The sequence below is a fragment of the Egretta garzetta genome, unplaced genomic scaffold (genome assembly GCF_000687185.1).
Source record: "Egretta garzetta isolate BGI_Z169 unplaced genomic scaffold, ASM68718v1 scaffold56, whole genome shotgun sequence".
Classification (NCBI taxonomy): domain Eukaryota; kingdom Metazoa; phylum Chordata; class Aves; order Pelecaniformes; family Ardeidae; genus Egretta; species Egretta garzetta.
The window spans coordinates 7,097,165-7,117,331 of NW_009260182.1; the positions used below are offsets into that span (position 1 = coordinate 7,097,165).

At 41.3% G+C, this 20,167-nt stretch overlaps 1 protein-coding gene across 1 annotated transcript in view; it reads right to left on the reverse strand.

Moving 5' to 3' along the window:
- Positions 1–4,944: 4,944 nt before the first annotated feature.
- Positions 4,945–20,167, reverse strand: part of HELLS (helicase, lymphoid specific) — a 25,120-nt gene continuing 9,897 nt past the window's right edge. Inside the window, 13 exon segments of the mRNA XM_035897396.1 lie at positions 4,945–5,264; positions 6,885–6,961; positions 7,177–7,273; positions 10,439–10,598; positions 11,551–11,667; positions 13,397–13,516; positions 13,600–13,683; positions 15,125–15,263; positions 16,792–16,934; positions 17,428–17,589; positions 18,516–18,612; positions 19,295–19,491; positions 20,078–20,167. The exon segment at positions 20,078–20,167 is cut by the window's right edge and continues 36 nt beyond it. Of these exon segments, the coding sequence (XP_035753289.1) occupies positions 5,167–5,264; positions 6,885–6,961; positions 7,177–7,273; positions 10,439–10,598; positions 11,551–11,667; positions 13,397–13,516; positions 13,600–13,683; positions 15,125–15,263; positions 16,792–16,934; positions 17,428–17,589; positions 18,516–18,612; positions 19,295–19,491; positions 20,078–20,167 (1,581 nt within the window). The 3' untranslated portion in view covers positions 4,945–5,166.

The following is a 20,167-nucleotide window of genomic DNA, read 5'->3' on the forward strand; positions in this document are numbered from 1 at the left end:
GGCTGTAGTCCCTGTTCCATCTGGCTCTGTCCGTTCCGTGTCAGCTCTCCCAGCACCGCGGGCTCAGGGCTGGGTGCAGGCTGGTGAGGGTGGGTCTCACCACCACCCCCCCCCTTCATCCAAGCCAGGGCAGACTGTGGTTGTTCCTGTCTGCAGACATTTGGGACAGTCCCCTGCGCAAGGCCCCGTGTGGCTGCCAGAGGCATCGCCCTGCTCCTGTGCCAGCAGGCGTGCGTGGCGTGTGCCTTTGGGGCTGGTGTGGGGAGGGGGCACATGCCCCATGTGCACTGGCCGAGTGCCTGAGCCGCAGTGCCTCCACCAGTGTACAGCAAAGAGGTGGGCTGCGGTGGTTACGTATCTGCTCTGAGTGAGAGGCTGCTGTTCTTTTGGTGTAAAAATAAATGGTTTCTAAGATGCAGCATCATCTTTGCTTCAAAACAAATTGCCAGAGGTTGAAAACAGAAGGGTTTGTAGCCACATACAGGCCCTCTCTGGCAGGGACAGAGTCACCTCCACCCCTGGGGTTAGTGGGTGCATCTGCAACAGGGTCATATGCCAGTCTGGGAAAGTCCTGGCCACCTTCAGCAATGCTCTACTGCTGCACCCCCTCTTTCCTCTCCCTCACAGTGAATCACACCACAGCACAGCTGTCTTGCTGGGGGAAAAAAAAAAAAAAAAAACCAACCCAAACACCAAACCACAAACCAAAACCCAACCATCATCTGAGGTAAAGCTGACCTGTCACCAAGATTACAAGCCTCCTCCTACTCTCCAGATCAACCCTACAGCTTTTGGGCAGGTTGGGGAGGGGCCTAATTCACCAGCCCAGCTAAATTTAGCTCATCCCCTCCAGCTCCTTCTATGGGCAGTGGCAAGCAAGGGAGGATGGCATAGCTCAGCCAGCAAACTCCTTGTCCAACTCATCCCTGGGAGAAGCCTGGCTTCTCCGTGGGGCCAGCACCTACCTGCGCACACACCTGCACAAACTCCAGATGCTAACACAAGCAGCTTTGTTTTTCAAGGTGAGAGTGGGGTGTTTCTGCCCTGCTGGGGTGACCTCTCCGCTCACTGCAGCTAACGGGGCTCAATTCTTTCCCCTCTGCAGCACATTTCCCCAGGGAAAGGCTCTCCGTGCTGCAGCCTTGGCAGGTTGCAGGAGGGCTGGACCAGACAAAAAACCAGCGCAGCTGTGGAGCACAGACACGCAGGGCTGAAGGAGTAAGCCTGTAGGAACAGATTGCTCTGGCTGCACCTTAGATGAGTGCTCAGGCCCTGCCGTGGTGCGGGGCTGTGGCTGCTCCCAGCCTTGCACGCTCCTTGCTGCCCGCTGCTGGGGCTGTCTGCTTGCCTTGCAGGAAGAAAATGCTGGCTGCTGGGGCCACCCGGTGTGCTGCACCCCAACGCCTGCGCCGAGCCCTCCAGCGTGCGCAAAGTCACCACCTGCTTTCAGACTGTACAAACGTTGGTCAGGAAAACGCGGCTCGTTCCAGATAACCTGACGAGCTTGCTCTTGCGTCAGGGGGTCAGGGCGGAAGGCCCGAGCCATGCCTGGCATTTCCCCTGCCCGCCCCAGAGCACAAGCCCCGCTTTGTCCAGGGCTGTGTGCTTTATCGCCCCAGCCGAGCTCCTGCAGCGAAGGCTGGCAGCACTGCTGGGAAAATACTGATTGCGCGGGGCGTGGGGGACTACAAAAGGTTTGTGGGGTAGCTCTGGAGGTGGAGGTTTCTAACGCAGATACCAGTGCTGACCCAATTTATTACTATGGGAACAGGCGAGCAAGGCAATTCACATTCATTGCTTGGGGAGGACTTTGATCGCTCTCTGCTGTAGCTTGCTGAAAAAATGAATAGGTTTGGGGTTTTTTTTTTTGTGACGCAGGACAAAATATTTGGCAACTGCAGTGTTCACTGCAGACCGACTTTCCAAATTCCTCTGGAGTTTAACAGCTGGCATCTGGAGTTTGTCAACAATAACAAAATGGGTTAAATGGGGTCACACCTTTACGCACACTGAGGCCCCCACTCCAGAAGTTAACGATAATGTAAGATAACATGTAAAAGGCTCCTCTCCGAGCGTGCCAGGCCGTTTGTAAGCGAGCTCACCTCCTGCCAGCCAGGGGCTCTCACCCCGCGCACAGCACAGCGCACATCTCCCATTTCCCCCGTGCAGCAGACGGGGTGAGCGCTGCTGCTCTCTCGTAGCTTGCAGGAGCCCCCTGCGCACGGCACCCGGCGCCAAGCTCAGCCACGGCCAGGGCAGGCTGGAGCAGAGGGCTTGGGTGGGACGGAGTAGCACGTCTCCCTTCCAAGCTGAGAACACAAATCACTATTTTTTTAAAGCTGTTTAGTTAAAAAGACCCCACTGCTGGCAGCGAGCTAGCCCCCAAGAGATAAAGCAGAGAGAAAAGTGTTAAAAAAAACCCCAAACCAACCCAGCATTATCAAGACAGATACATCACTGTCTCCTCCTGACACCCCACACCGTCACCACCACCCTCCCCCAGCAGAACAGCCCTGAGCAGCAGGCCTGGCTGCTCCAGCTTGCACATTTAAATTTCATTTGCTGAGGGCAACCCTGTAAGCTCAGATTATTGTCAAGGTGGGGTCTTGGCAGCTCAAACAGTATCTTTGCTAGGCAGGTAAGCAAAAATACCCAAATGATGGTATGTGCAGGGTGCATTCAAGAGTTGGTGAAATGCCATTAAATAGATTTGAACATGTGAGATAAGTTTACCACACATTTTCTTGTCATCATCTGGAAAAACCACGAGCAGCCTATCCCCAGCCCTCCCTGGCAAATACGAGCTGCTCGCCAGATTTTAGGAGAAACCTGTAAATAAGACACACAGTAGCAACAGACAAGCAAGCCAAGACCTCATCTTTCTGTCCACGCATTTGGTCTCAGCAGCTCGAACATCCGCAGAGACCCCAGCAGGAGGAAGCACACCTGAGTATATATCCGGGTGCAGCATGGGACAGGAGCACCGCTTCCAAGTCACCAGGGCAAATCTATGCTTCAAGAATTTGTCTTGCATCCACTGAAATACTTTTTCCCCCTACTGGACAATCAAGGGGATGTTATTTCACCCAGAACAATTTAAAACTGTTAGCACCAGTCACCACCCCCACCCTGAGCATCGTCATTACTGAATTTGCTTGTGGATCTCCCCCCTCCGCAGAAAGGAAGGCTGCTTTCTGCAACACCAGCGCCCCTTACAGCATGCCCCAGCCTTTGCCCGTAGGACATGAAGTGCAGAAATGCTTCACAGTTTAGGTGGACAGCAAGCATGAACATTACTCTTGACTGCAGGAAAAAGAAATGCAAGGTCATGCCAAGAAGGCACTGTGCTTGCTTTGATCAACCAGAGAGATGGGCTCCTGAGGTGTGCTCCTCTGTGGCAGCAAGCAAAAAGCATGCATTGCTTTAGCTTTTTGAAGGTGGGCTAGAAAAGCAGCCACAGCTCTGCAGTCTCTCTAAATAACATTGAGCTCCACACATCGCTAAACAGTGACCACATTTCACTAATGCTACCCTTAACATTAATGCTAATCTAGGCATTTTTAGGAAGGTAGCAATTATTATTAAATCCTAGCTGTGCTGGCTATGGGATAGAAACTCTTGTTCATTTTTATTTTCCACCAGCTGTGCAGGTCGAGAAGGGTAAAACAGTCTAAAAGCCTGCGTGAAAGCAGTTATGTCAGTTATCATTGAAACTTCTACAATTACCCCATGTAGATAGTGTCGTAGAGACACCATTTACCCTTAAATCTTGTAGCAGGTCTTCACTAACATAGAACAACACGTAAAGACTAGCACAGTAGCTCAGCAAATATAAGTAACAGGTGGAGACAGCACATGTTGGACTTTGCATTATTCAGGCTAATAAGTAACTTAGTAGAAAACTTGGAAACCTTTGTCTTCAGCAATTAGAAACAAGACAGGGCTTTCAACAGGCAAAGGTCAGAGCCAGCCTATCATTAACGGATTTATTTGTTCCCTTATAGAGGTAAGGATAAACAACTCTCACTTATATAAAATAACTTTCTCTGTATCAGGCTAGCAGATTACTCTCTATGGAGAGCAAGAATCATCTGGTGACTGGAAACTAGTTTCTGAAGCCTGATAGATGAGGCGGGATTTTAGTTTCTTCCATGTTACCCATGCCTTGGCATAACTAGTGCAACTGCATCTGTGACAGCTCCAGCTGCAATTCCGTGACTGCAGCTTCTAATTACACCTACATGACATTTTCACAAACCAGAATTGAAAGTTTAAAAGCTACCTGATGCCCAATTGAAAACCATTGCTTACAGCTGGCTCTTAGAGGCTACAGGTGCCAGTAATATCCTCCACCTGTCTTTTCTGCCCCACTGTGGTCTCAAGCCCTCCCTTCCCAGAAAGTACTCCCCTGTCATCATCCACACACCCCCAGAGACACCCCCTGTCCCCTTCCAGTACCCTTAGCTCCTCCTCTACGTGCTTCAGATGGGCACCTGAGCTGTGCAAGCTGACAAACCAGTCAATACAGAAGTAATGTCGGCACCAGAAAAAATTTAGGGGTTTGGGGCTCATTTAAGCTACCTGGTTTTTGTCTTGGCATTGTTTTGGTTTGGATTTTTTTGGGGGTTTTTTTTGTTTGGTTGTTTTTAACATGTGAGAATGGCTAAACTTCACGTATTTAGGAAGCTATGCGAAACCCCCTAAACCTTTAGGACAAACCAGACATTTATTTAATCAAAATAATTTGCAGAAGTTAAAAACAGAAGCTACACAATCGGCTGTAACAAAGGCACATGGTCTCTCCCTTCCAAATAAAACCATAATTGACACCATATTGAAAAAAAAAAATGTTTTGGGACTTCCACAGGAAGATTTTTTGGTTTTACACAAATTTGCCAGGTTTTACCACTGATCACAAGAGCTAGCTGCAAATGTGACACATGCTCATTTTCGTAATTTTTTATGAGAGCCTACCAAAGCTACAGCACAAAACTATCACCTGCATTATACCATAGAACATGTTAAAATTCACTGAAAGAACACAAGGGATTTGAACAAGGCCTTAAAGAAAGTCAGCATAAAGGATCAGTATGTCTAAGTGACATCTCCGGAAGATCTGATGTCAGTCATATTTTGTCCTGCAAGACTACAGGCCACATTTGCACATTAAAACACACATTCTGCATTGGAATCTGAAGATTCTTCTAGGACCCTGAAGACACCCATTTTTTCCTTTTTCATTTTTTCGGCAGTTTTCATTTGATCTAGGATTAAAAAAAAACAAATATCAACAATAATAGGTGAAGTGTCTGCAACCTTACTATTGCAGATAGATATAAAACTTGTATGTACTTTTGTCTGGATTTGGAAAGCAAGTTGATAAATTCATTTTGCTCCTTCATCAACAGTTTGCTACTAAAAGTTTGTGCTTAAAAATACTTTCCAGTTGAGTACTTCAGAAAAAAAAAATCTGGCTAAATCTGAATGGAGACAAGCAGTTTTAAAATCTGCTTGAAGTAATCTTGTTTTCCCGAGAAAAAAAAAAACAGAATGCAGTAAACCCATTTAGTGAAGTTACTAGGAGAAAAACAAAAAGGTATGGCTCTGCTCAGCAAAATTCTTTTCTAAAGTTCAAAGACCTACACCTTGTTTTCCTAGCACTTGCAATCACTGTATGCCCTTCCAGGGAATATAAAGCTAACGAAGAAGTATTGTCTTTATATCAAATTTAATAATTATGGCTTACAGGGATGGGAGGTGGCATTTCAGTTTCTAATGCATTAACTGCAGTTCGCTGTAGTAAATATTCAGTACATAATGCTAGACTAATATTTTTGTACAAACATTTTTGACAATTTTAATAATACTAATTTTGCTTACTAAAGCCAAGAAAAAAAAGAATAAGCAACCATTGTAAATACAATGCACACTAATAACACAAAGTGGCACCACCTTCTCCAGCCTGAAAGGAGAAATCAGATTGTTTCACAGCCTGAACTTGTAACAACAGAGGTAGACCGTATTATCAGTGCATCAAGAATCATTTTCTGTATTACATGTCAGTTAACTGAAAAAAAGCAGTTTTATAAAACAATTTCTTTAGATAATCTAGGAAAAAAAATTAAGTATAGCAACAGCTCTCCTAAGGCAGTTATTTTACCCAAACTATACATAACACACTTATTTAAGGCTAGCTATCACTTTTACTTCTAAATCATGTAATGACTGATTCTGTGTCTACGCTTTGAGGCTTATCTCTCTTAAAAATGCTGAAGGAAACAAAGCATCCTAAATCTACTGTTTAGACAAACTGGACAAGAATTTTTTCCTTTCTCGGAAAAGTTAATGTTTTTTTATATCTTGGCCTGATCAAGCACTAGAATTTGCAGACAACCTCAAAAATTTTAGTTTTTAAAATATTTGTTCTACTGACAAGCCAGTGTAATTCTGAAAAGCTCAATTTTTTTACCCCCAAAAAATGTCACTGTATTGAATTATGGAAGTATCAAAATAGGTTTTTAAACAAGTTTGCTGAAATAAATATTTTCAGAGAATTATTTCTATTTTGATCAGTTACAGCAACTTACAGGGAAAGTTGCTTTGCAGAACACCTAATCTATACTTTTCATTCACAGTATGCTCAAGGCACACCATGCACAAATGTGGTTTTCAGGAATACTTTTAAGTTATTTCTTCTACAGCAAATCCTATTGGAAATGTCAGCAAAGGGGCCAAAAGGTCCTTCTTCCGATGTACAGCACAGCCATAGGGAAGTGAAGTTATGGCAGCTTTCTACGTATAAAGGGTCTTACAAAATATGAAGTTACTGTGGAACGGAATAAAAACAAAAACAAAAACAAAACCAGATGAAACCTCTGACTTACCAATAAGATCACTTCTATCCAAGAGTAGCTCTAGATCTTTATCACTGATTACTTTTTCTCTAGATCCTTTAACTTCCCTGTTGAGGAAGAAATAATCTCTCTTAATACGGATGAAAGCATGTTACAGTTAGTATTGTATAGAAGTCAGTTTTCCCACACAGCAGAATCCCTAGGACATTCTTTCCACTATGAGGATCCACATACCACTTCATAAGACAAGAGAGCTATTGACAGCTGCTTGCAAGTTGCAAGTTAAAACTCATTGTCCAACAAAAATATGAAATCTGCATACCTCTCATAGTCTCTGGATTTCAGTAATTCTATTAATTCCTGAGGGTCCAGGCAGCTCTTTGACTGTGCTAGACCAGATTTGCCACCTTTAAACTGATCTGTAGAAAGGAGAAATGTTAAGGAAGTACAGAGAGACAGGAAGAAATTCTGTAAATTGTTAAATCAATGCTGGATGCACATATTGAACAAATTACTCTTGCACACCAAAACAAATGCTACATCATCATCTTAGCCCTCAGCCCTTAGCTAATAGCCTAATTGGTGAAAAAGGTCAGAGGTACATGAGGAGTTTACATGCAGGCCTTTCACCTTCTAGCTGTAGTATGCAGAAGAACTGACTGAAACACCAATTCAACATGCACACACGGCACACACAGAGCAGAAAAGCCATTAGTTCTACTTACAGTAAAAACATTGTAAATAAAATTAGATGGTGGATGCTGAAGTTTGTTCCCTTTGTATTGTAAGCTGGTTGAAACAAAGTAAGCAGTATTAACCACAAGATAGGAAATCTGTGAAAGATGTGTGGTTGGCAGAGAGAACATCCCTCAGTTTAAAGGACTAGACAGACATGACAAAATAACAAACCTGACATGGGCTGGTTTCTTGAAGAGATTATGTTAACACCTATCTACACACAAATCTGGATGTCAGCCCAAATATCCAAAAAAATTATACAAGATTATTACTTAACTAAAGCTGAGAGCATGGATGAAGTCAAGCTCAGTCTTGCACATTTCAAGGAGACAGGCAAGGCTTACTGTTCTGTGCCAAGTTTCCTCAGTTTTTATCAATACACTACCCATTTTATTAATGAGTCTTCACTGACCCCTTTCATCACACTCACTGCTGTTCTCTCCTATATCTTGGTTGCAGAAGTCCTCCCCATACCTTTTCCCATCTCCCTCCAAGGACTGGCTGTTTCTCTGTGAAGTGCACATCAGATGCAAGTTCCAGAAGGGTCTGAGCTATAGGATTCTCTCCCCCATTAACACCTCCTGCTGTGACACACAGGATCCAGGTCCTGTCACACATTGTTAGTGATACAGCCTCTCCCTTTTAGTTTTCAGTTTCACAAACTACATGGCATGGAATTAGTGCAGTACAGGTCTTGGGCTGCCATAACAGTGACACGGAGAAAAATACAGATGACCCTATCAAGCACTTAACACCTTAAATAGACGTTTATGTCCATCACTTCTTTAGTCTGACATCTACTAATTTAAGTAAAATCATGCTGGTTCTCATACAATTTCCTAGGCAACTTTCTTCAGTAAAACAGAAGCACAAGATGGAAAGAGTAACCTGGTGCTGAGGCCAAAAAAACATTCCGTTTTGCAACAAATTCCAGCTCTTGAACTCCAGTATTTGAACTGTGCTCACCCTACATGGTTAGACACTGCTGAAAGGCCTGACTTAAGTAAGCTTTGCAATATCCCTTCCTCATTCACTCCTTTAAAGTTGCAACTTTTTTTAGATATTCAAAATTACAGGATCCATTACATCATCTTTACATTTACACAGTGAATCCAAAGGTTCCTGGAGGGGACAGCCCCTACCTAAGCTCTAAGATTTAGATATGATTGACCAATAGTTACCAAGATAAATATTCAACTTATTGCAAAACTGAAGGCATGACCCAACCTGACACTTAGCTTCCTTCCAGTACAACCAGTCCCAGTTCCCATTGCTACTTTAGTATACAGCTGTCGTCATGTATTAGAGCCCATTCTGTTTTGTGCACTAATGCTGCTGCTTTGGTTTTAACTTCAGGTTGGACCATAATCAAGTCATTAAAAACCATTTTTTCTTACTTAAATTGGTCACTAACATGCTTACAAAGAGTCAGACAGCAGTCCTGGCAGTCACACCAAGACTACAGGGCAAACAGATTACAAAGAAAAAGGCTAAAGCTAGAATAAAAGAAGAATCTAACGAAGTTTAGCTAACAACATCCAAAATCAGAGGCAAACCACAGCTTAGGCTTGACAAGCATTGCACTGTGCCATAGATAGTTACAGGTGTGGCCTTTCTGCCCCTTTATGATCTCATAAAAATGCCTATTTCCCCCCCCCCCTTTAATATACTATGAGAAGTTCTTAACCTCCTTTAAAGTTTAATATAAGACTAATTATTGTTAGAAGCCCATACCATGGCACAAGAATTGTATTTTTCAAGTGAGATTAGTGTTTGGAAAATGCTACTTGGACAGTAGCTCCCTCTATCACAAACAGAACAAGCTACCGAAGCAGAGCAGGACTCTCATAGGACCCAAACAAGAAAAATTTACTGCTAAAAGAGACACTTCAACCCAATCACTTTCTAAAGACTTTTGAGTATGACCAGCTATATAATCAAGAACACAACAAGAATCACCATTGTTCTGCACATAAAATCAAGGACTATTGTTCTGTTCAGCACTGGTTAATCATTCAAACAGGACTATTCTACTGTAGTTGTAACATACTGTTCCTTAAATGCAGAAGGACAGATGCAAACAGGATGCTGAAATTTTTACAGTGATTTTACAGCTCTAGAATTTGCTTAGTTAGTAGGAACTCCCCAGAAACCAACTTTCTATAGTCTCTATTAATTTTCTCAATTTTAATAGAAATACTCCCTACTCAAGCAAGTTTGCCACTGCAACTGGAAAAATCTATTGCTAAACTTCCTATCATGAAGCACTGCTCTAGATGTCATTAGGTAGGCATATTGCTCCAGAGGAAGAATTGTTATAAATTAAACTGCAAGCAGTAAGAAATTTATCTGCTTTTCCATTTATATTCTGGTTCATTTAATTTTATTTTAAAAAGATAATCAACCCAGACGTGTCATCTACCTCCAGCATTTTCTATGCTAAAAGTCCAAAAACATTTGGGTCAAACAAACTGACAAATCTTGCTGACAAGCTGCCAGCAAGCCCAAAACTCTACTCTCTTACTGCCTGGTTTTAACTATATTTCTTCTGGGTAGGCTCATTACCCCTCTCTTTTTCCTTACCTACTAGTGAAGGAGTATTTATAACATGATAATTCCAGAAATACTAGAAGTGCTTTCTTTTAATTTGCTGCAGAAGTTATTTACAATGCATCCAAGAATACATTTTGAAAAGTAATACTATATAGCTGCTTGTTAGGAGGATGAAGCTTTTTGCATTTAAGAAAAAATACTAAGCAGTCACAAAACAGAGCAGTAAGAGTTCTCTCTTGAGATTTAAAGCAGCAACACATGCTTGCACAAAGTCATAAGAGAAAGTTACTAACTTTTGTGGATAATCAGCTTCTCCAGCTTCCTCTTGGCAGCGGCTCTCTCCACAATCTTCTGGTCAATAGTATTTGCTGTCACAAGACGATAAACAACCACTGGCTTTGTCTGGCCAATTCTGTGACACCTGTCTTGGGCCTGCAAGTCTGACTGGGGGTTCTGAGTGGATAAAGAAACAGATTAGCTACATCATTAACCTTTTTTTAAGAGACATACTGCAGGTAGCGTTTTCAGTAGTGCGCTCTGAGAGCCAGAGCAGAAGCAATAAGCAGGGCAGCCATGGTAAAATAGAACTCAACATCTCTACTCTTAAACTCGCCCACGACAAGCTCTGCTGCTGTAGCTGCACAGCCAGAGTAACCCAACCAGCTTGGATGGCTTCTGCACTATGTGCTGCAGGTTTCAACAAATATTTTTTTGTTTTGTATCACATGTTTTGTATCACAAATTTAGCTGAGGGTGTTAGCTGTAGGACTGTGGGGGTTTTTGTAGAGTATAAGAAAAGGGATTAGAAAAAGTTTTCAGCCATTTCTGAAGATGCTTTAGCTCTCCTGAAGCTGAACAGTCATGCAAACAGCAGAGCTGTCTATTAAAATAAAGTGAAGATGCAGGGGTCCTCAGTCATTTCCCTCCATAACATTCTTCTTCCCAAACTCCAGACTCACAGGAGCAGCAGAATCCTAGCTAGCTAAAACACATGTGGCAAGTCACAGGAGGAAATTCAAGGGGCTGGTACTAACATGGCAGCTATTGGAAACAGGGAACCTGTAGAAGGTCTGGCTACATTCAAAAAAATAATAAATTGAAACAAGGAAACATCTTCACTAGTAACAGAAAAACCCCTTCTTCTTTTTGTGTAACTCAGGGGCAAACAGGCTTGTTTTGGAAACCAATTCTAATGTTATATTTGATAAGCTAGGACTTTTCAAACAAGGCTGCATGTTTCACATATAACATGTTCGCATACACTACTTACTATTACCTTCTTGAAACCCCTCATTTAAGTTACAGAAATGGTCTATACCGCAATGGGTTAGTAAATGATTATCAGAAGTAGCGATAAAGAAAGCATTTTGACACATATCACTAGGTTAATGGTCTGTCAACATACCCAGTCACTATCGTATATGATAACGGTGTCTGCCGCAGTTAGGTTAATGCCCAAGCCTCCAGCTCTTGTACTCACTAAGAACAGGAAGACTTCAGGGTCAGTATTAAACTGATGCATCTGGAAGAGAGTTTGTCTGTTACAAACAGCAGATGGATCAAACACAATGTAGCTAATATTTTAGACACCTGTGTTTAAAAAGATGAACACAGATAAAATACAGCACACACTGTCAGAGGCCAAACTACAGCTTTAAGAAACATTGCATGCATTTGGGACAGGACAAGATCAAGAAGTGAAGCAATTGTATTTTCTTATGTGATTATTCCAGTTAATGACTTGTCTAACACAGAGTGGAACTATAGTGAGGTATGGTTGAAATCACATTCACTCCTCATAACCTACCATGCAGTGATGAACAAGGCGAGTACAGCCCAAGCTGGCAGAGCCTAAAAACATACCTACTTCTTGACAGAAGCAACAATCTAAAATACTGATGCCAACTTGACTGTAACTTTCAGCCACTCCATATACCTCCTCCTCCTCCTTCAAAACTAAGAGTAACTTTCTGGCCTCCTACGCAGCACCTAGCCTGCTTTCACTGCAAGATGTTTCCAAGTGTCAGCACAGCTCCTACCAAGTCTGCAATACCAGTCAAAAACTAGTCTACTTAGTCTGACCATCCACATGCTGGTAGAAAACTGGAAGTGTATAGTAATTTTCAGGACTTTGATCACAGCAGAGAAAAAGAAACCATCACCCCACTGCCAGGTGGAACCAGCTACCTGAGCTCTCTGAAAGCCCCATATCCTCTGGGCTCTCCTGGACATCAGCATCTGCAGCACTGGTAGCAAATCATGGAGCTGGGAAAAGCCTCACTGAACTTCAGCTGGTGACCTGGAAGACTTCTCTCATCCTGCACCCATACCACACTGTGGTAGGCACACAATCAACTCCTAAAAATCCCCACAAGTCAGCAGCACAAAACGTTACCAGCTTAATAAAAGTCACTATAGGTTGCCGACATGTTGCTAGTCAGCCTTTCCTCTTTAAGAATCAGCTCTAACAGTAGCAACCCAAGTGTTTAGGAGTTTGGTTTTCCTCAGCCACACTGTGGCACAGAAAAAAATGGGGCAAAGGGAAGCAGAATTGGAGCTAGATCTATCATCTGCAATTGGCTTTCTGTATCATTGGAGACCAAATGGCAACTGCAGCACAACCCCTAGATACATCCTGTGTACTTCCTCCATATACGCATCGCTCTTTTACATCCTGCACACCCTCAGAGAGGTGTTTTTCTAGAACCACCCTGCATGGCTGCTTTTCATGATAAATATATGCCTCAGTAGCAAGGCATCCTGTGGTTATTTGAAGCCATTACAAGTATGCAAGAACAAAGGATTGCGCTGGAACAAATCCACGTGCAACTTCAGGCTGAGATTACAGGTGTCCCACTAGATACAAAAAAATTATTTCCTGGAAATCTACTTTATTTGGCATTAGACTTGCAGTACACTCCCATAGATGCTGGCATCACATCCTGGATGCTAGGAAACAATATGTGCAGGGGTAAAACTGGGGTTAGTAACTGCCACAATCTAGATATATTACATATTTCACATTTGGGCAACAGAGTATGTAAGCACCCATCACTCTAGGCGTACCCCAAGATACTGCTTAGTGACACATTTCATCGCTTCAGTATTTCTGAGCTGCATATATTAAAGCAGCAGCAAGGATGTCAGTTTTCAACATAGATGTCGCTTGCCTATTAAAGGATAAATGCTGGGGGAAATCATATTCCAGTGTCACAGGAAAACAGGCTCAATGGGCATGTACACCTACTTACATTTTCTTCTCTCTCCGAGTAGGACATAGAACCATCCAATCGACTAAATTTGAAGTCTCTCAGATAGCAGTAATCCATCAAAATGTCAAGCATCATAGTCATTTGCGAGAACAACAAGACCTACAAAACCATGAAGATTCCTTAATACCATTTTTTGGTCATAAGGAGACAACTATGGCTCACCCCAAAATCATTAGCTTTACCTTATGTCCTCTCTTTTTCAGTTCTGGAAGCATTCGGTCCAAGAGTAGAAACTTGCCCGAATTCTTTACTAGATCTTCATCAACCTTGGAATAGGGGGGAGGGGATCATTTATTAGGAGAGAAAGATACCAAAGGTTTCCCCGACTCAGAAGCACCAACAAAAGCTGTCTGAAACCTGCTCAGAGAAACAAGCTCGTACCATCTTGTTAACTAAAAGCCCTAAGATTGGAAGCAACGCTAATTTTAGCAAACTACATTGAATCAGATAAATCACAATGAAACTAAATCAAACCCCATAATTTCATATGCCTAAATAATTTTTTTTTAAAAATTAATTAGTATTCATCCCATTTCTGGAAGGAGAAACCCTGATGATTTTAATTTTTCCACATGGAAAAGCACTGTTATTTCTTTCCCAGATTGTAATTAATGCACAAGGCTTCCACCTACTGGATATAAGGAAGCACTGCTGAACAAGTTACTGCACATCAGCCAAGTGACAGAAGTTCACAGAACAAGTCTTCACACTGCTACCTCAGACCCCTCTTCTGCTCAAGAGTTTGTTAGATCTAATTCTTGCTATGGGCTAAGAGCAGGGATATAGCAACTTCTCAGGTCTGAGCCATACAGCAGCCACCTCAATAATTCCTCACCCATTTTCCTGAGCAGGTACTAGCTCCTGCAACTAGTGTCAACTGTCAAATGGTCTTCACTTTCTACACATTAACTAATTTCCCTTCATCACCCAGACTGGGCTATCTGCTTTTTACGCACTGACTTTACATTGATAAACTTCCAACAGCTTGCTCTCAAGTGCAGCTGAATCTCTTATCACTCACTGAACAGAAAACGTGACTACACATGCCCACAAACCTACATTTAAAATGTGCAAGCAACTTCCAGTTGTTCAAGATTCTTTCAATTCAAATTCATACTTTCCTATATCGCAAACTGCTTTGTGTAGATTAAACTACCAGCTGGCCTTTGTGATATAATTTGGATTTTTTTTTTTTCCCCTTTTGAGGAGGAGAAAGGATGCTGTATTCTCTGAGCAGATGATTCTGTTGTACTTGGTTCAGCCCTTCAACACCTCACACTCAAAAGTTACCACCACACCTCCTGCAGTGTGTACAACTTATGCTACAAACAGTTAGCCAAGGTCAGCATTTTTTGTTTTGAAAATTAATTTTTCTGAGGAACTTGAGGCAGATCCTAAAATACCTTGAATCAATGGAACCCAGCTACTCTTTGAATTCAATAACTTTGCTCCTAGCAGATGAGCACTGCCATAATGAAGAACACTACAGCATCACTATGCAAAGGCTAAATGGGCAGAGAGGCTGAACTGGTCTCTGCAACTGCTGCTGCAGGAAGCTTCAAATAATGATTCAATACACTGCTGGAATGTAGTGGAGAGGTGTATGCCAAATACATTGAAAAGGTCATTCTTAACTGCCTTCAGCTCAGTCTATTGCTTTTTTGATGCCTGGAATATATTAAAAGGATTATGAGAAAAATTATGTACCTTGAATTGTTGCGTAGCAGGGTCCAGTGGATACTCAATAAGATAGGGGTGATTACAACATTTCCTCAGTAACATCATAATATTCTGCAGTTTAAGGTTCACCTCAGAATCCATGGGAATGCTCACTTCTACGACTGGTCTTGAAAAGATAAGTCATTGTGTTAGTACAGAAAGCATCATCCTTATGCTACAGATACCGAAGAGAAAAAACAAAAAAAACCCAAAGCCAAACCAAAAGCAAGCAATGGATTCACATGCTGTGTCAAATGTCCTCAAAAATCCCTCACAGTTAGTAAAGCTATTACCAGACAAAATTCCTTTTAGTGCCACACTTGGCACTGAAGGCACAAGGGTCTGCCATTATTGGTTTAAAATACAAAAGGGCAGTCTGTAGTAATCAGAAGCAGAAAAAACAACTTGTGCAAGTCATCCAGCAGAAAAAGGAACAGAAGCAAGCCCTCTTTAGAACAAATGGTCAGATCTCCTGTGGAACAACATGTAAGCTATTCCAAAACCAGCTCTCTGCCTATCCCATTTCAGCCACACATACATATTGCAGGATTTACAACAAATACAGCTTGAATACAAATTCAGCTCTTCCACATCCAAGTACCGTCTCCAACATAAGGGATTCATGCATATCATAAAACTAATACAAGCATATATTTAAGTGTCTGTTCTTGCAGTCTGGACTGCAATAAAAATCTAGCAAAAAATCTAGCAAAATAAATACATTTCAACCCTGAAGATTAACCTGGTTTTCCTTATGCAACCATTCCAACCAACACCAGGAAGTGACCAATACCTGTCATTGAAACAGCAATAACCGTGCTAGTCATTTGGGTTCCAGGCCTCAGCTTAAGCCTACATATTTTACAAAATTCAGCAAGGAAACTACTCCTCCCTTTTCTTCAGTCTTGAGCCCAAACTTCCTGAGTAATTCCACAAAAATCTAAGAGTTAGCTGTAGTTAGCACACCAACATTATCCCTTGTCCTGCCTTTGAGCCAATGAAAGATACACCCGGGAATGTAACTGGACATTGGAGACAAAAGGTTTACCTGAACCTTGCAAAGCCTGCAAGACCTAGCAGTACACCAAGCTCTTCAGGTCTTTGTCCGCATTGGTAGCTGTAGCCAGGATCTAAGCTATTACAATGAAGTATCAACTACCAAATAACTAGGCTGAAGCAGTTCTTCCCTGGCAGGCACCCAACACCATCTCAGACCTCGAGTCTTTGGTTAAACCACAGTTCTTCACTACCAAAATGTTTTAACAGCCCAAAGGAATTACATTTCACACTAGAACATTTTAGCTCTTTATGGATTATCAGTAGCACTACTGTCACAGGACCTACCTAACAAAGACAGGGACTCAAGAAGCAATTTTATTACTAGACCCTGCAAAAGCCACAGGTCTAGGAGTAAACATCTTGTAATTAACTGTAACTCATATATAAAGTCAGTGAGATGGTACAACCTAATAATCATTGCTGTCATGGCCCAGCAAATATTAGGTAAAAGCAGAGAAACAAATCATAAAGCTACAAGGATAGCTAGTTATGAAATGTCATTCTTCTTGATCAATTTGAATACACAAAAGCTCTGGAAGCAACTTAAGAGGGAGGTATTCAGCAGAATTAAAAAAAGAATCTTTTAGGGCAGGCACCTCTCTTTTTCTACTTCCTCTTGCATTTTGCTGATCAATTTTTCCAAGTCATCAGGTGAACCATCATGTTCTTCACAATAATCAACCAGTTTTCGACTTCGGCGTTTTGGTCGGCCAGTAGGACTCAACTCAACTACTTCTTCCTGTGGGAAATTACACAATTACCATCAACAGCAGATAGCTTCAGATTCAAAAGCCTATGCTGACACAAGAATTCTTAATCCTGAAAAGAGGTCTTAGTGATGTGCATCATGCAATACTTAGACTCAGCAGCTGTTAAGTTTCGCTAAGTAGAAAATGCAGCCCAAATTTTAAAGGTCTATAAACATAGATTTTGAAAGCTTCTGCTTGATTTTTAAAAGCTACATTAGTACCTTACTGATTTTACAGCAGAAACTGTTAACTCTATGAAAACTTTCGTCTTTCCACCCCCCCCAAGCTACAAGAAATCAAGAACATATTTACATTCATACTGCATCAGTTCTGTGTCCACTCAGGCCAATCACAGTAACTGCCATTGAAGTATATAACTTCAGGATCAGATTTAAGCAAAATGGTAATGAAGCAATACCAATGTGTTTTTGCCTACAAACCATTAATAGCAAGCACATTTCTAAAATCCATATCAGTAGATACCTCATTATTTCCAAGCAATTTCCTAATGGTGCGATTTACAATAGCAGTATAGAAAGTTTCTTGCTTCTTTGCCAGTGGTGCATATACCACAACTTCTCGTTTAGGAGGAACCTCAAGAGCAACATCAGATTTCAGTCTTCTCAATAAGAAAGGTGTCAGAATCTGAAATGTTGAACAGATGTGTTACAATTACTTAAAGCTCTTAACATGGCTAGTTAAAAAAAAAAACAAAAACAAAACAACACACAAACATCTCTACTGATATAATGCTATTTTGACAGTCTAAAGCAAGGGAGTTAACTTGCAGAGTTCCATATTTAATATGCATGCCCCCTCCAAAACTTTTACACACATGCTGGTAATACATGTGTTCAAACAACACATCCCTTAACATTTGAAAAATTCTGAAGTGTTTAATAAGGGTGCAGTAGTAACTACATTACAGACCTTTCAAATAATTTTCATTAACTGAAAGTAATTTTATTATGAAACAGCTCATTTTGATTGTTCTCTGTCTTAAATCAAGTTATTCCAGGAAAGTCCAAAATATTAAATTGTCATTGACAATTATACCTAGAAGATATGATTTATATCTCTCACTATCAGCTTATGATGGGAAAATGATAATTCTGTAATCATTTACTTCCATACCCCACTCGCCTTAAAAAAAAAGTTCTGAGTGTTAGTTTGGTTTGAAGATGGGCACATTTTACAACTAGTTTGTCAAAAGGTATTCTGCTCAACACCTGAAAGTTACATAAAACCCCTCCAAGTTATCTTTCAATAAATATACCAATTAAATCTTTTGGCAAACAGAAGCAAGCAACTGCAATTAAGTTTGACTAAACTCATTCCAGTTCCAAGAGTAAAAATGAGTCATTATCAAAGAGGTATATTGTTCCTTCCAGCATTTCCAAATGCTGTAAAGATTGAGAAAACCCCATAAGTCTAAGGAAGTCCAGAAGTGCCAAAATAAAAGCCTCAGGCCCAGAATTCAGCTCCACAAACAAGATTTCAACACACTTCATAATAACTGTCTATGTTAGAAATAAACCATAAAAGAACCAACACAAAGAGTAAGCGAGAACCTGATGCAGCATATGCAAGATGTTTTGCTCCCTTTCTTTAGCAATAATATCTTCGGCAGTTTCTGTAATGCTGGTAATATCAAACCAGGACTCAAAGCTATAAAAAAAAAAAAAAAAAAAAAGCTTACTTCATAGCTATCATTCTTCATTATTTAAGTATGCTATTCCTCCCTTATCCTGCAATTTAAGAAAAACAAAGCACTAATATTCATCATGAATAGGGGGTGAACAGGAGGTATTTCTGAAATATATCTGTCAATTCAGATGCTTGAGGTTTAAAGCGATTGGTAAAAATACTTGTATTAGTTGGAATTTTCACTATGATCTATTATAAGCAACCTAGTCTACATCTTTTTCCAAAAAGTGACTAGACTGTTTTGGCAATGTTCTTCCACCTGACCTCCTAATGCTTCAGGAAAGGACCCATCTCCCACAGTTCTCATGTCTGCCAGCCTCACACAGCTTTCTCCAGCACCTCAGAGAATGTCAAGCAGCACCAGGCACTTAAGATTAGGCAAACATCTCTCACCACAGATGCTCATGTCTTACCTCAGAGTTGAGCTTCCACTAGCCACAGAGCTGACAATTACTTGCTTATTTTCTGGAACTACTGAACTACTACACATTTCAAAGCCTTTACCACCAAATAGTCATACCAAATTACAACCACACCATAAAATAGCTCTTCACATGCTGATGCAAGTTTAATTATTAGAGAGTCACAATAATGCCCAAACAGAACAAAGGGGAATAGTTTTCATCATCAGATCACAACCTACCTTTTCAAATCATCAAACACATCTGGCAACAGGAAGTTAAGTAACGACCAAAGCTCTGCCAAGTTGTTTTGCAGGGGCGTACCAGTCAACAGGAGTTTATTGTCTGCATTAAATCGTTTCAACTCTCTGATAAGGCGGCAGTTCATATTTTTAATCCTGTGACCTTCATCTACTATCAGGTACTTCCAGAAGCAGTGCTACAAAAAGAAAGGATATTGCAGAAAATCTTAGCTTTGCTCCATCAAAACATGTGCCAGGTGAGATAAGCAGCACTAATAAGGCTGTCTGACACTGCATGTTACAAAGATTCTATTTACTGTTGTTTCTCACTTTGTCAGACTATAGAGCTGAGTCCAAACAGTTAATGCCACACACCTGCTTCATGGTGACTACGTTTGGAAAGCTTAGGTGATTACAATAAGACTTCCAGAAGAAACTAATCTTGCTGAAAAAAACAGTCCAATGTTAACCATGATATTTATACACTAAGTATAGCTTTTACTCCAAGCCTCCATCACCTACAGAGAGGTAATGAAAAGAGTAGGTATGCTGTAACTATCTGCTTACTTCACTTTTTGGATAGTGTTATGTTTGAAGAACTTCTTAACCGTAACATTCCAGAGCCATGCTACCAAGGACACAGAAGCAAATGCCAATACAAATGCTACAGGATGACACTCATTGTACAGGCAGCATGCAGGTTTTTGTCACTGTATTCAAAACCATTGCTATTAGTGATGAGGCATTCCACCCGTCCTAGGGCTTTCAGGAGAACTTAGATACCTGCAGGGCATTTCTGTCTCGCATTGCTATTTCGAAGGAAGTAACGACCACAGGATGGATTTGCAGTGATCCTTGTCGCCCATGAATTTT